Source organism: Brassica oleracea, chromosome C5 (genome assembly GCF_000695525.1).
Source record: "Brassica oleracea var. oleracea cultivar TO1000 chromosome C5, BOL, whole genome shotgun sequence".
NCBI lineage: Eukaryota > Viridiplantae > Streptophyta > Magnoliopsida > Brassicales > Brassicaceae > Brassica > Brassica oleracea.
In genome coordinates, this window is record NC_027752.1 from 11,263,309 (window position 1) to 11,277,708 (window position 14,400).

The 14,400-nt window shown below is 41.4% G+C and overlaps 2 protein-coding genes across 2 annotated transcripts in view; both read left to right on the top strand.

The window, feature by feature from the left end:
• The first annotated feature begins 1,856 nt into the window (after positions 1-1,856).
• On the top strand, positions 1,857-8,480 carry LOC106294799 (epidermal growth factor receptor substrate 15-like 1). Its single transcript, XM_013730458.1, has 13 exons — positions 1,857-2,355; positions 2,809-4,087; positions 4,394-4,612; positions 4,699-4,910; positions 5,267-5,341; positions 5,416-5,487; positions 5,572-5,670; positions 5,774-5,845; positions 5,918-6,032; positions 6,306-6,374; positions 6,538-6,820; positions 6,972-7,083; positions 7,183-8,480. Exons 1-13 carry the CDS (start codon positions 2,209-2,211, stop codon positions 8,155-8,157), a joined length of 3,729 nt encoding a protein of 1,242 aa, XP_013585912.1. The 5' UTR covers positions 1,857-2,208; the 3' UTR covers positions 8,158-8,480.
• A 236-nt stretch (positions 8,481-8,716) lies between these two features.
• The window catches only part of LOC106294482 (NAD kinase 2, chloroplastic), a 9,166-nt gene continuing 3,482 nt past the window's right edge, over positions 8,717-14,400 (top strand). Inside the window, exons 1-5 of the mRNA XM_013730042.1 lie at positions 8,717-9,177; positions 9,403-11,226; positions 11,341-11,462; positions 11,553-11,694; positions 11,788-12,012. Of these exons, the coding sequence (XP_013585496.1) occupies positions 8,947-9,177; positions 9,403-11,226; positions 11,341-11,462; positions 11,553-11,694; positions 11,788-12,012 (2,544 nt within the window). The 5' untranslated portion in view covers positions 8,717-8,946. The remainder of the gene's footprint in view (positions 9,178-9,402; positions 11,227-11,340; positions 11,463-11,552; positions 11,695-11,787; positions 12,013-14,400) is intronic.

The following is a 14,400-nucleotide window of genomic DNA, read 5'->3' on the forward strand; positions in this document are numbered from 1 at the left end:
AGCATCGCGTTCTCCACCCTTCTTCGACTCTTGAACCGCTTCGTCACTCCCGTAATCGAAATTCCTCATCGCTCCGAAAATCATTACCTCCCTTCCATTCCTTGTGAACTTCGTATTTACCATCTCCTCACCATTACAAGAGAAATCCCCAAATCGATTTGAGAAATTAGGGTTACGTTCAAACACGGGTTTCATTTTGTTTGATTGAAATTAAACACATCTTTTGATCAATAAAAATAAACATGTGTGATAATCTTCCGAAAAGTCCACTAGCTCAGTGGCAAAACCCCCTTAGGACCACGAGTGCACGGGTTCGAGTCCAGGCAACAACAATTTTAATTAAGCAAAACGACGTCGTCTTGAGATTTTGTGTTTAACAAAACAACTGAATGAAACGACGTAGTTTCACTACACGGCAATAATTAACGGTGAGTTAACACTGTCTTAACTGTCGGTTAACGGTGTGTTAATCTGGTTAGTCAACCGTAAGTTTGTGAATTAACTAAAAAAGTCAACAAAAGATCAGGGTTTTATTGGTCAGGTTCGAGTACAGGTTTTTTTTGGCAATTTCCGCAAAGTTCAGTGTTTTTTTGGCCGATTTCTCGTTTTGGTGAAGCTCATTGTCGTTTTTACAGTCCTAACGTTATTAGGCCACTATGTTAAATTTAAATTTACAAAACCAGCAACACAATAAATAAAAAGATTGACGTTAGCATTTTAAAAACAGAAACATCCTTTTCTACAACTACACTTTTGATGATACATTAGAGTAATTGCTAAAAACCTCTACTAAAAGTTAAAACAAAATACTAATTTACAATATACTAATTTGCTACTTAGTAGAAACGCCTCTCATTGTCCAAAAGAACATCCACATAAAAAGTTAAACAATCTCCTCCAACTTTATAACACACTAACGCAACGTATAATTGCTACGCCCCAGTAAAAACTATCAAAATCTACGACACACAATAGCATCATACAAAACAACTTAACCAATCTCCTAAACATTTTAAACAAACATAAAAGTAACTGAAAATATGCATTTAAGTACAAACGCCAGCATTAAATCAAGAATGTCGTAACAAGATTTCCACCATGTAGATCACATGCCAAATTAGTAAATATACAATATCCTAAAATATGAAGAACTAAATGGAGCATCTCCTTCTCCGCTCATAATTTACTCCAAAAATAGAGTGGAAAATGAAATATGAACAAAAAATAAAAAGGTACTCCATTGTATTATCACTAACCCTATAAATGGATAAAAAAATTGAATTCATTAGAGAATAAAACATACGAACCTGGCGCTACGCGCCCGGAATACCACTAGTATAGTAATAATGCCAGCTAAACAAACTTTTGGCAAAAGAATTTGACGGGGGATTCAAAAGAATTTCGAGATTCTCAATTTCTTAAGCTAATGGGAAAGTTTTGACAAGAAAATATTAAAGAAATATATGTGTGTAATGGCTCAAAGAGGTAGCCAGTTGCTCGGTTTCAAAAGGGAATGAGGGTAATTGAATCGGCCAACACATGCGTTGGAAACACAAATTGTATATATACCTAATTACCATATATATAAAGCTTATGTGTACAACGCAAACACTCTTTAAATTAAACCATTAAAACCGGTTTAAAACTAGCCAAACTCACCAAAACTGCTAGTTCAATAATAAAAATTCGACATTTTTTCGGTTTATTTAAATAGACTAAAAAAAAAAAAATTGGTTGATCATTAACCCAATTACCATACCGAACCAAGATCTGGACCGGTTTTTAAAATTTTGTCCGTATTATTAATTAGCTGTATCCGTATTATTATGATTTGCATCTCGAGGCTGTTATACGATTTTTGTTAATACCACATAACTTTCCCAAAATCTGCTCTTCCATCGCGCTGTACCGGTATCCATCTCAAATCCCGGATTGTTTCTCTGTCGGTCGGAGGATAACCATCGACCTCCGTTACTTCTCCCCCTCCTTCTCCTTGCCGTCGTTCTCTCTTCACCTTCACCGATCCCATCTCGCCTTCGGTTTCAATCTCGTCTCGCTGCGACGTTGGTGCTCTCCCTCTCCTACTGATCTACGATTGCGATCGGTTAGCCTTACGAATTAGGGGTTTTCCACGATTGGATCGCGATCTTCTTGATGCCGAAAGCTTCTGGAGACTGTCTTCGCTGCTAGATTTTGGATCAACCTCAAATGGCGGCGCCGAGGCCGACGGGGAGCCAGGATCTGTTCGATACGTATTTCAGGAGAGCAGATTTGGATGGAGACGGTCGTATCAGTGGAGCTGAGGCTGTCGGTTTCTTCCAAGGCTCCAATTTGCCTAAACCCGTCCTTGCTCAGGTTCTTATCTGCATCTATTTCCTTCTTTTGATTGTTATGAAACGATGGAGAATACTTGTCCTTCCTATAGGTTTTGGATTGGATCTTTGATCTGTGTGATCGTTCGTTGGTACAAGTGTGACGTTAATTTATCAAATTTGTTCTCTTCTGGGTGGTTGCGGGACCTCTCTTTTCACTCTGGAGCTTGTAGTCCAGTTTATGTAATTGTAATCCGTACTGCTGCTATTAGATAAGGCATTGTGTTCTAGTGGATATGTTCATATAGCATATTGAATGATACAGAAGCAATTTAGATGTATCTACTTGTCTGTGACATGCATATATGCATAGAGCTTCGCATGCAATGATGGAATACTGCATATTTAAAATAATTTAACACGTTTCTGAGCGCCTATTCTGCAACTAATCTTTGGATTGTTAATGGTGTAGCTTCTTCTATTTTCGTCCTTGTAGGTATGGTCCTACGCAGATGCAAAAAAGGCTGGTTACCTTGGTCGAGCGGAGTTTTACAATGCTCTAAAGTTGGTGACTGTCGCACAAAGTAGACGGGAATTGACTCCTGAGATAGTCAAGGCTGCAATCTATAGTCCTGCTTCAGCCAATATCCCTGCTCCCAAAATAAATCTTGCTGCAACACCTTCTCCACAGCCCAGGGGACCTGTTACACAAACTCCGGGAGTTACATCAGTGGCAGCTGGTATGAGAGGACCTCAAATGGGTGGAAACATAAGCACTAGTAACCAGCAAGTAGTCTCCGGCCAGCAGAACCAATTTACTGGGCCACCTCCATCTCAACCACCACAAAATTTTCAAAGCCATGGTATGCCAGCTGGAGGGACTAGTGCGCCTCGTACTGCAAACCAGCCTATGCCATCTGATTGGCTTAGTGGCAGAAGTGTTGGACCCTCTGGGCAAGTGAATTCACAAATTCCTTCGAGCCAAAGTGGATCTGGTTTGACAGCACCTAACTCAATTGCCAACAATATACCAAAGCCTCATATGACACCTGCAGTAATAAGCTCTGCAACAACCAGACCGCAAGTACCAGTGCCTGCATCTGCTCCTTTAGATGCTCCATCCAATCAATTGGTAGCCAAGGAACTGGCTGCATCAGGAAACGGTTTTCCCTCTGACTCAATTTTCGGAGATGTGTTTTCAGTTGCTTCCACGCAGCCAAAACAACATACTACTGGAACTACGTCGACAATGGGCATCTCATCTGTTTCTACTGGAACTATTGTGGCTCCCGAAGTTGCACAGTCTGTAGCTAGGCAAAGTTCAATCCCACAGCGTGGTTCATTGAGCCAGCATCCTGTTGGTGTTCAGAATCAGCTTACTGGAAATTTAGGGCAGTCATTTGTTCCCGCCGGTGCAGCTTCTGGTACAACTGGCTCTACTGTTGGAGTTGGGATTTCAGCTTCCAGTCAGTTGACCCAGCGTCAGACACAGCCATCCCAGCCCCAACCTCAACACCAACCGCAGCCCCAACCTCGCCACCAACCCCATCCCCAGCCCCAACCTCAGCATCATTCCCGGCCCCAACCCCACCACCAACCTCAGCCCCGACCCCAACACCAACCCCACTACCAGCCCCAATCCCCCTGGCCGAAAATGACTCCAGCTGATGTCCAGAAATATACCAAGGTTTTTGTGCAAGTTGACACAGATAGGGACGGAAAGATCACCGGGCACCAGGCTCGGAATCTGTTCTTAAGTTGGAAGCTCCCGCGAGGTAGGCTACATTTACTTTTTTGCTGCTTCATCCGTTAAGCACTAGTTTAGTTTCAGTTTGAGCTTGTTTTTATAATGGTAAACATGCATGATAATTAAGTGGCACTTCTCTAGTTATGTATATTTGTTTGTATAGCACTGATCAACTACCATTGTAGGTGCATCTTTAGTTTCCTTGTTTTGTTCCATGTGTTGGCTATACGTGGATAATTATATTTATGTTGTCTCAAGCAGAAACTGTTATACTTTACCTGGGGAGTATAGACCGTTTTATGTGTGTTTTCAATGTTATTTCCTGGTATTACAGAGGCTTTGAAGCAGGTATGGGATTTATCCGATCAAGATAATGATAGCATGCTCTCGTTGAGGGAGTTCTGTTTTGCTGTTTACCTAATGGAGCGTTACAGAGAAGGCCGACCTCTTCCCCCAGTGTTCCCAAGCACTATAATATCTAGTGAGAGCATGTTTACCTCTCCTGGTCAATCTGTGGCACCACATGGCAATGCATCCTGGGGACATCCACATGGTATTGCATCACACTAACCTTTTTTCTGAATTACTTCCATTATTATTCTGAAGTAGGCAGATTCATTCTTGGACCAAATATTGTAGGTCAAATTCATGGGGGCTCGAGGCCACCAGCAATTCCCAAAGGAAAGCCTCCAAGGCCGGTTCCTCTCTCTCCTAGTGATGGATTGGTCCAGCCCACTCAGCCAAAGCGTAAAATGCCTGAGTTGGAAAAACATCTAGTGGATCAACTTAGCAAAGAGGAACAAGATGCACTCAACTCGAAATTTGAAGAAGCTACTGCTGTTGATAAAAAGGCACTCTCTGATTTCTCTCTGATTTTAATGTGCTAATGTGGTGAATTTATTTGGTTAGCGTGAGACACTTTTCTTCATATGGGAAGGTCACTAATATGAATAATTGTAGATTTTGGTAGTCATATTCCAGATTATAAGTTTCCAAGTCCTTTATGAATGGAATAAACAAACAGCCTCTGAGAACTATGCATAGTTCTTATTTTACTTCTAAACCTGTTTGAAGCTAATTACTACAATTTGTGTGCTTTTCTTGCATACGTGATCAGTTGTCCATGTAGTCTTTATTGACGTAACCTATAATTTCATTTGACTGCCGTTTCTTTTTTTTTCTCAACTTCCTGTATTTTGCTATTCAGGTGGATGAGCTTGAAAAAGAAATAGCTGATTCCAAGCAGAAAATTGAGTTCTTCCATGCTAAGATGCAGGAACTTGTAAGTATAACTTCTCATTATTATTACCAACTATCAGTTTCTATAACCTTCTCCATTTGGTCTTTGGGTGACAGGTTTTATACAAGAGCAGATGTGACAACCGGTACAATGAGATTACGGAGAGAGTCTCGGGTGATAAACGTGAGGTATAGAGTTTCTGTTGCACCGTACTTCTATAATTGTATCGGAGATCCAATTTGATTACCTAACAAAAACTACCTGTAAACCAGCTTGAATCTCTAGCTAAAAAATATGAGGAGAAATACAAGAAGTCTGGCAATGTAGGCTCTAAATTGACTATTGAAGAGGCCACATTCCGAGATATACAGGTAGTTTAGAAGCATCATCTCAGGAGCATGGTGTACTTTGAATTGTCTGTAAGCTGGATGTCGCCTTCAAAAAATATGATAAACTTCCCTTTTTGAAATGCAGGAGAAGAAAATGGAATTGTACCAGGCTATAGTCAAATTTGAAGAAGGCAAGCTTGATGACAATATTGTTAAGGTAAACCCAACGTGCTATCTAGCTGGTTTAATGTGATTTGGTAGTTCGATTTTACTGAATGTTGTCTTGTAGGAGCGTACTGAACACATCCAATCGGGACTTGAGGAACTGATTAAAAATTTGAATGAGCGCTGCAAGCAATATGGAGTACGTGGCAAACCCACTTCTTTGGTGGAGCTTCCTTTTGGTATAAGATTTACCCCTTCTCCTTTCAAGTTCATCTTTAGTATTATATTTTCTTGATCAGTGGTGAAAGGTTACCATTCTTCTGGCTGTTAATTTAAAATTTAGTAATTTTATCATTCAAGAATTTTATTAAACGTTGATGCTTTTGTACAACACGAAACTCAGTATATTTGGCCCTTTATGTATTGTTGCCAGAAAGACTTCTATCTATACAACTTTATACCGGTTGTATCTTCCTTTCGATATATTCATGGGATTTCCTCACGTTTTACAGGTTGGCAGCCTGGAATCCAAGAAGGTGCTGCTGATTGGGATGAAGATTGGGATAATCTAGAGGAGGAAGGTGAGATTATGGAGGAAGCATGGTTTTAGATGTTTAATCAAAATTCTTTTTTTTTTCTTTATAATTTTGGTTTTTGCTTTTGGGTTATCTGTCTTCCAAAACAGGGTATGCATTTTGAAGTTGAGCACTTGAACTTTCCCGACTAATTTTTCTCTAATTCCAGGGTTTACCTTCGTCAAGGAGCTTACACTTGATGTCCAGAATGTCATTGCCCCACCGAAGGAAAAATCATCTGCTTGGAAGAAGGAACCTACTGTCTCTTCAAATGAAAGTGCAGACGTTTCATCCTCAGATGTCGAGTCTAAAACAGAGAAAAAGCCAAGCAGTGGTGAAGAGGCATCTGAACATTCAGATGGTAAAACAGATAGAAACGGATCTTTGGATGATTCTAATGTTAGAGAGAGTATTGAAGCTGACGGTTCACCCCGTACCAAAGATACGAGGAGGTATGCTTTTTGTTTTAGACCGTGTGTGTTATGGATTGCATCGTTCTTAACTGTGGATTTTATGTGCTTTCATAAAATGAGGAAAATAGAGTGTTATATGTTCTTCGGGTGACTAACATTTGTCTTCATTTTACTCAAATTTTTTTATCAGTGAAAATGGCCATGATGATGGTGAATCTACTGCTTCTGCTGGCAAAACTGTAAACTATGACTCTCACGATGAGACAGATTCAGTTTCAAGCTTCAACCCTGACAACGGAAAGGTATAATGTGGTCACGTGCTCTATGTTATCATTTTGGCATTAATATTTGATGCTTTGTAATCTTAATTTAACTATTTTGAATGTTGTGTGTTTACGCAGGACAAGGATCATGAGAAGCGTGATAATGACTTTGGATTTGGGTTCGGATTCGATGACTTCAGCATCAAGCCTATAAAAACTGGCTCCACCCTATCAAATGACTTCCTCCCTCCTAAGCTATCTATATTTTCTGATTCTGTGCCAAGCCCCCCGGCCAATGCAAACGACGGTTTCACTGCAAAACCTTCCTTGTTCGATGGTTCTGTCCCGAGCACTCCAGCAACAACCACTGCCTCTTACACAGGCAATAAATCATACTTTGATGAGTCTGTTCCAAGCACTCCTGCTTACCCAGGAAACTTATTCTCCGAGAAGAAATCATTCTTCGACTCGGTTCCAAGCACTCCTGCTTATCCTGGAAGCTCGTTTCCTGAAAAGAAATCATTCTTCGGTGACTCAGTTCCAAGCACCCCTGCTTATCCTGGAAGCGTGTTTCCTGAAAAGAAATCATTCTTCGACGACTCTGTCCCAAGCACTCCTGCTTATAGCACGTCTGATTTTGGTGGGAAATCGTTTGCGTCAGAGACACCTCGTTCAGACGGCTTGTTCCCAGGAAGAAGTCCCTTCATGTTCGACTCTGTCCCAAGCACACCCGCTGCACACGACGACTTCTCTTCCAACAGCTTCTCCCGTTTCGATTCATTCAACAGCAACACCAACGACGCTTTCTCTCTATCCCGCTCAGACTCGATGCGCAGCACAAGCGAGCCAGACCCATTCGCATCCAGGTTTGATTCTTTCAATTATCAAAGATATGATTCCTTTAATGCACAAAGCTACGACAACAACAACGCATCCGAGACACCTAAAGCGTCCTTGTCGAGATTCGACTCGATTGGAAGCACCAGAGACTCTGATTACAGTCACGGGTTTGGGTTCGATGACCATGACCCGTTCGGTTCTACGGGCCCGTTCAAAACAACTACAACAACAGCTGAGACACCACGGAGCAATGATCATTGGAATGCCTTCTAGCCCCCACAAGCCCCACGTGTGATACGAATATGATCACATATCATATAGTTTGCTGTCTTTTTACAGTTCGAGCTTACCAAGTCGGAAGAGTTCTATGTATTTGCTTTGTTTGCCATCTGCTTGCTTCATTTTTATTGTTCATATATAATAGTTCTTTTTGCCATTCATTTTTAAAGAATTTTTTTTTGATGAGTGCCCTTTGGTAGCGTTTCTTTCTTTGCTCTTTCTGTTGTTGATGAATAATGAAATTTCATGTGTCCCTGTGAAAACGAAATCTATATTGTATTTTTGTAATCATCTGATATGTGTGGATGGATTATTTTATTATTTTCAGATACTTTTATATTAGAATATCATTTTTTTGTGGAATAGTTCGTATTTATCAACAATTTTATTTTATTTTCTTTTAATCTATCTTTTATAAAGTGATGGTAAGTTTGTTAACATATACTAAAATCTTAGAGTATGTCACAGTTTTGTTAAATTTCAGTCTTGCCCACGGTAGTATAACAAAACGAAGAAATGAATGAGCAAATGAAATGCAAGTTGCATCTCTCTGGTCATAAATCTCTAAAACAGACACGTTGTCGCGTGGAGACCACTCGCTATCTCAAGTGTCAATCCAGTCACGATCAAAGTGGAAAGAGCAGAGTTGTTACTGAAAACCCTTCGGCCATGAAGAGGACGAAACCACGAGGTCCACCAAATTTCTGCAAAACTCCAAAACATTATCCGCCACTGCGGTGAAGCGGCTCCCTCGTCGTTATTGCGTGTACGCCACTCTCTCCCATGCTCCTATGCTTCTGCCCTTGCCACACACCTCACTTCCTCATGAGTCGGTTATCTCCGGCCACCGGAATCTCTCCCCGCCTCCACTGCTCCGTTGATCGTGGCTCCACCGATGGACGATTCAGATTCGGATTCCGGAGAAACGAGGTTCCGTTTAAACGCCGCTTGAGATTCGTAATCAAGGCGGAGCTCTCTGAGGCCTTTTCTCCCGATTTAGGTTTGGATTCTCAGGTTATTTCCCTTCTCTCCGACTTTCCTTCTTCATTTTCGATCAATTTGAAGAATCGAATCCCGTCTATGCTTTCACTCTGTTTGCTGGTTAGGATTCGATGTTCTTCTTTAGCGTAGATCTTGAGATGAATCATTTGCTGATCATAGTTGCTTATATGTTAAGCTAGTTTGTTCTTTGATATGAACGGTTCGCGTCTAACATCATTCACTTTGGATCTTTTGAAGGCTGTGAAATCTCGCGATACCTCAAACTTGCCTTGGATCGGTCCAGTTCCAGGGGACATTGCTGAGGTTGAAGCATACTGCAGAATCTTTAGATCAGCTGAGCGACTCCATGGAGCTTTGATGGAGACGCTATGCAACCCTGTTACTGGTGAATGTCGAGTACCGTATGATTTCTCACCCGAGGAAAAGCCGTTGTTGGAGGACAAGATAGTATCGGTGCTTGGTTGTATACTATCTCTTTTGAACAAAGGAAGGAAAGAGATTCTCTCTGGGAGGTCATCTTCTATGAACTCGTTTAGTTTGGATGATGTTGGGGTTGCGGAGGACACACTTCCACCGCTTGCCGTTTTCAGGGGTGAAATGAAACGGTGTTGCGAGAGCTTACACATTGCTCTCGAGAATTATCTGACGCCTGATGATGAAAGAAGTGGGATTGTGTGGAGGAAGTTACAGAAGCTTAAAAATGTCTGCTACGACGCAGGTTTTCCTCGCAGCGATAGTTACCCTTGCCAGACGCTATTCGCGAATTGGGACCCTATTTACGCGTCAAATATGAAAGAGGACACTGACTCCTACGAGTCTGAGATTGCTTTTTGGAGGGGAGGACAAGTAACCGAAGAAGGATTGAAGTGGCTACTTGAAAAAGGGTTTAAAACGATTGTTGACCTGAGAGCTGAAAACGTTAAGGATACTTTCTATCAGGCGGCACTTGATGATGCGATCTCAACCGGGAAAATTACATTGGTGAAAATTCCAATTGAAGTCAGGATGGCTCCTTTAGCTCAGCAGGTCGAGCTTTTTGCTTCTGTTGTATCAGACTCCAGCAAAAGGCCGATCTATGTTCACAGTAAAGAAGGTGTTTGGAGAACGTCTGCGATGGTCTCCAGGTGGAAGCAGTACATTACACGTCCGAAAGAAATACCAGTTTCAAAAGAGTCGAAGCGTCAGGAGGTTTCTGAAACTAAGGTGAGACTGAATGTTGATAAGGAAGTGCCTGATCAGCAGACTGATAGAGTCTCTGAAATCAATGAGATTGATAGTAGCTCCACTTCGAATCAGATCAAAGAATCTGGTAGCAATGAGGGTGATACACCTGAATTTAATATGGTGAGTGATCCTCTTAAAGCTCAAGTTCCATCGGGTAATATTTTTTCAAGAAAAGAAATGTCTAACTTCCTGAGGAGCAAAGGTATTACTCCCGCTGGTTATCTTAGCAATCAGTCCAAAAAACTGGGAATAGTGCCAAGTCCGCAAGTTTCATATACTGAAGTGACAAACGGATATCAGATCACTGATACTGTAAGACAACTTGCGGAGACAGGAAACTCCAATGGGACCTTTCTACCTGGAAGCTCTCAAAGTTCAGATTTTGGCAATGGGAAGCTTTCAAATGGAAATGTGCATGCTTCTGATAACATCAATACAAGTATATCGGGTAACCAGGGAAATGGCCTCTCTACAGAGCCTACTGTTGTGCCTCCAAGTGATAACTTAAATAGCACTGTAGTTTCCCAACCTGTTCGAGATTCTAAAAGAAACAATAATGCTTATTCGTCGGATTCCAGTGATGATGAAGCTGGAGCTATTGAGGGAAATATGTGCGCTTCATCCACTGGTGTGGTAAGGGTGCAGTCGAGAAAGAAAGCAGAGATGTTCTTAGTCCGAACTGATGGAATCTCTTGTACAAGGGAAAAGGTTACAGAATCCTCGTTGGCCTTCACACATCCAAGTACTCAACAACAAATGCTTCTTTGGAAAACTACCCCAAAAACTGTCTTACTGCTGAAGAAGCTTGGGCTAGAACTCATGGAGGAAGCTAAAGAGGTAGCCGCTTTTCTTTTCAGATCTAAAAGATTATATAATTCCCTGTTGTGTATTGAAGTCACATGTAACTTAGGAAACCCGTGAAAAATGTTGTTCTTTCGAATTTGGTTTCAGGCTGCATCTTTCTTGTATCACCAAGAGAAGATGACTGTTCTGGTTGAACCTGAGGTGCATGATGTATTTGCCAGGATTCCAGGGTTTGGCTTTGTTCAGACCTTTTACATTCAGGACACAAGGTACGAGAATAAGTTAAGTGAACATAAGCTAGACTAACGATCAACGGCTTGATTATGACCGACTGTGTTTTGCATTTGTTTGAATATCAGCGATCTCCATGAAAGGGTTGATTTTGTGGCATGCTTAGGAGGGGATGGGGTGATATTACATGCATCAAACTTGTTCAAAGGAGCTGTCCCTCCCGTTGTATCATTTAACCTGGGGTCCCTTGGATTTCTCACTTCACATCCAGTAAGCCTTTCGACATGTTTCTGTTTCTTGACTGTGTCGTAATACTCTTTTTCCATCGACAGCCTTCTTATTGTTTTATATTTTCCCATTTAGTTTGAGGATTTCAGGCAAGACCTCAAACGGGTAATTCATGGGAACAACACGCTAGATGGGGTGTATATAACTCTTCGAATGCGTCTTCGTTGTGAAATCTATCGTAAAGGAAAAGCAATGCCTGGCAAAGTGTTTGATGTTCTGAACGAGATTGTTGTTGATCGAGGATCCAACCCATACCTTTCTAAGATTGAATGTTATGAACACGACCGTCTTATCACCAAGGTTTGTACCCATTTAGTCCCTTTTTCTTACCGTCTATACAAAATCGGCTAAATCTTTAAGCAAGTGAAAATAAGTGCATGTTGTAAAAAAGTAATCTGATAGAGCTAGTGATACTAAACTCTCGTATTATTAATCTGTATAATACTCAACCCAATACAAGTCAAGTCCCTCTCTTAGAAAATATCTAAGAGCCCAAATCCAGATTACAAAATACAAGCCAAATTGAATCATGAGTCAAGCTCAACTATTTATACTATCAAGACTCTAACAAACTCCCGCCAAGGCCGTTATGATCTTCACTTCAACTTATCACTTAACCGTTTCTTCCAACTGATCTGCTGATCCTTCCCTCTCTCTTCCTCTTATCTTCTTCCTATAGTACACCCTCCAGCTCTTATCATTACCCCCCTCGGTAAGACCGAGCTTGTCCTCAAGCTCGAAAGAAGGGTAATCACGCGCAATATCCTTCACACGGAGCCATGTCTTCTCATGGTCCGGTAAGCCCTTCCATTGAACCAAAGCCTCAAGATGACCTTATGCATCATAACGAGTGCTTTGTATATGTTCTGGCTTTAGGATAAACTCTTCATTCTCCTCCAACATCACCGGTAACGTAGTCACCTCATGACTCTTCCCCAGAACCGGTTTCAGTTGGGACACATGAAACACCGTATGAATCTTACTATCCACAGGTAGCTGAAGACGATATGCTACCTTTCCAACGCGCTCCAAAATAGTAAACGGTCCATAATATTTCGCAGCAAGCTTTTGACAGAATGATTTACTGACAGAAGTCTGACGATATAGCCGTAACTTGAGATAGACAGAAGATCCCACTTCAAATTCCAGATCCCTTCTCTTCTTATCCGCGTTATTCTTCATCTGTGCTTGAGCATTTAATAAATGCTCTTTAGCATCCTTCAAAATGGCATCGCGAGACTTCAGCATATCCTCGAGTTCATGATTTGTTGTAGACCCATCTTCAAACCACAACAAACTGGGAGGATCGCGGCCATAGACCATTTTGAAAGGAGTAGTATGAGTAGAGGTATGATACGAAGAGTTGTACCAAAACTCTGCCCAAGCTAAGTACTTATGCTACTGTTTAGGATGATCAGATGTAAAACACCGCAAATAAGATTCCAAACAGCGGTTAAGAACTTCGGTTTGGCCATCACTTTGAGGGTGATAGGCTGTGCTAAACTTCAGTGTAGTACCAGCCAATCTGAAGCACTCACGCCAAAACTTGCTGAGAAAAATCTGGTCTCTATCGGAGATGATAGAAGTTGGATAGCCATGTAAGCGTACAATCTCCTTTACAAATTTCTCAGCCACCGTAGTTGCAGTAAAAGGGTGTTTTAGGCTCAGAAAATGGGCGTATTTACTGAGTCTATCCACAACCACCAGTATGACGTTGACACCTTCAGATTTCGGAAGTCCTTCGATGAAATCCATAGACACTTCTGATCATATCAACTTCGGAAGTTCGATAGGTTGAAGCAAGCCAGCAGGTTTGAGAGTGGAGTACTTATGTTGTTGACAGACACTACACTCGGCTACATATTTCTTCACATCCACCTTCATCTTTGGCCAATAAAAAACCTGCTGAATACGCTTGATTGTTTTGAGGATTCCCGAATGACCCCCTATAACTCCATCATGATATTCTCGAAGTATCTGCTGAATAAACTGAGAGCTTCTCGATAAGACCAGTCGACCTTTGTAGAAAAGTCTCCCAGCTGCCACAGTATAACCCACCTTAGGCAATTTACCCAGCAACACCTCCTTAATCACTCGCTGAATATCCTCATTTTCATCAAGTTCATCAAGGATATTCTGCATTTGTACAGATGAAGACACTGTCAAGGCACAGAGCACTCCATCAGTATTTACTTGTCTGTCAATCATTACCCTGGAAAGCCCATCCGCCACTTTGTTTTCACACCCCGCCTTGTAAATGATCTCAAAATCGTAGCCTAACAACTTAGTGAGCCACTTTTGATAATCCAAAGAAACGTCACGTTGATCCAAGAGAAATTTGAGACTCTTCTGATCAGTATGCACAATAAACTTCCTACCCATCAAATAGTGTTTCCATTTCTGTACTGCTAACACTATAGCCATGAGTTCACGCTCGTAGATAGGTTTCAGCTGCTCTCTATCTGACAACCCTTTACTGAAGTATGCTATAGGTCTCTGATTCTGCATTAAAACTGCGCCCAAACCGTACCCTGATGCATCTGATTCTACCACAAAAGGAATACTGAAATCCGGTAAAGCAAGAACAGGTGCTGTTACCATAGCTGTCTTCAATCCTTCAAATGCCTTCTGTGACAAACCCGTCCAATCAAAGTTTTCTATCTTCAGAAGGTCTGTGAGAGGTCTAGC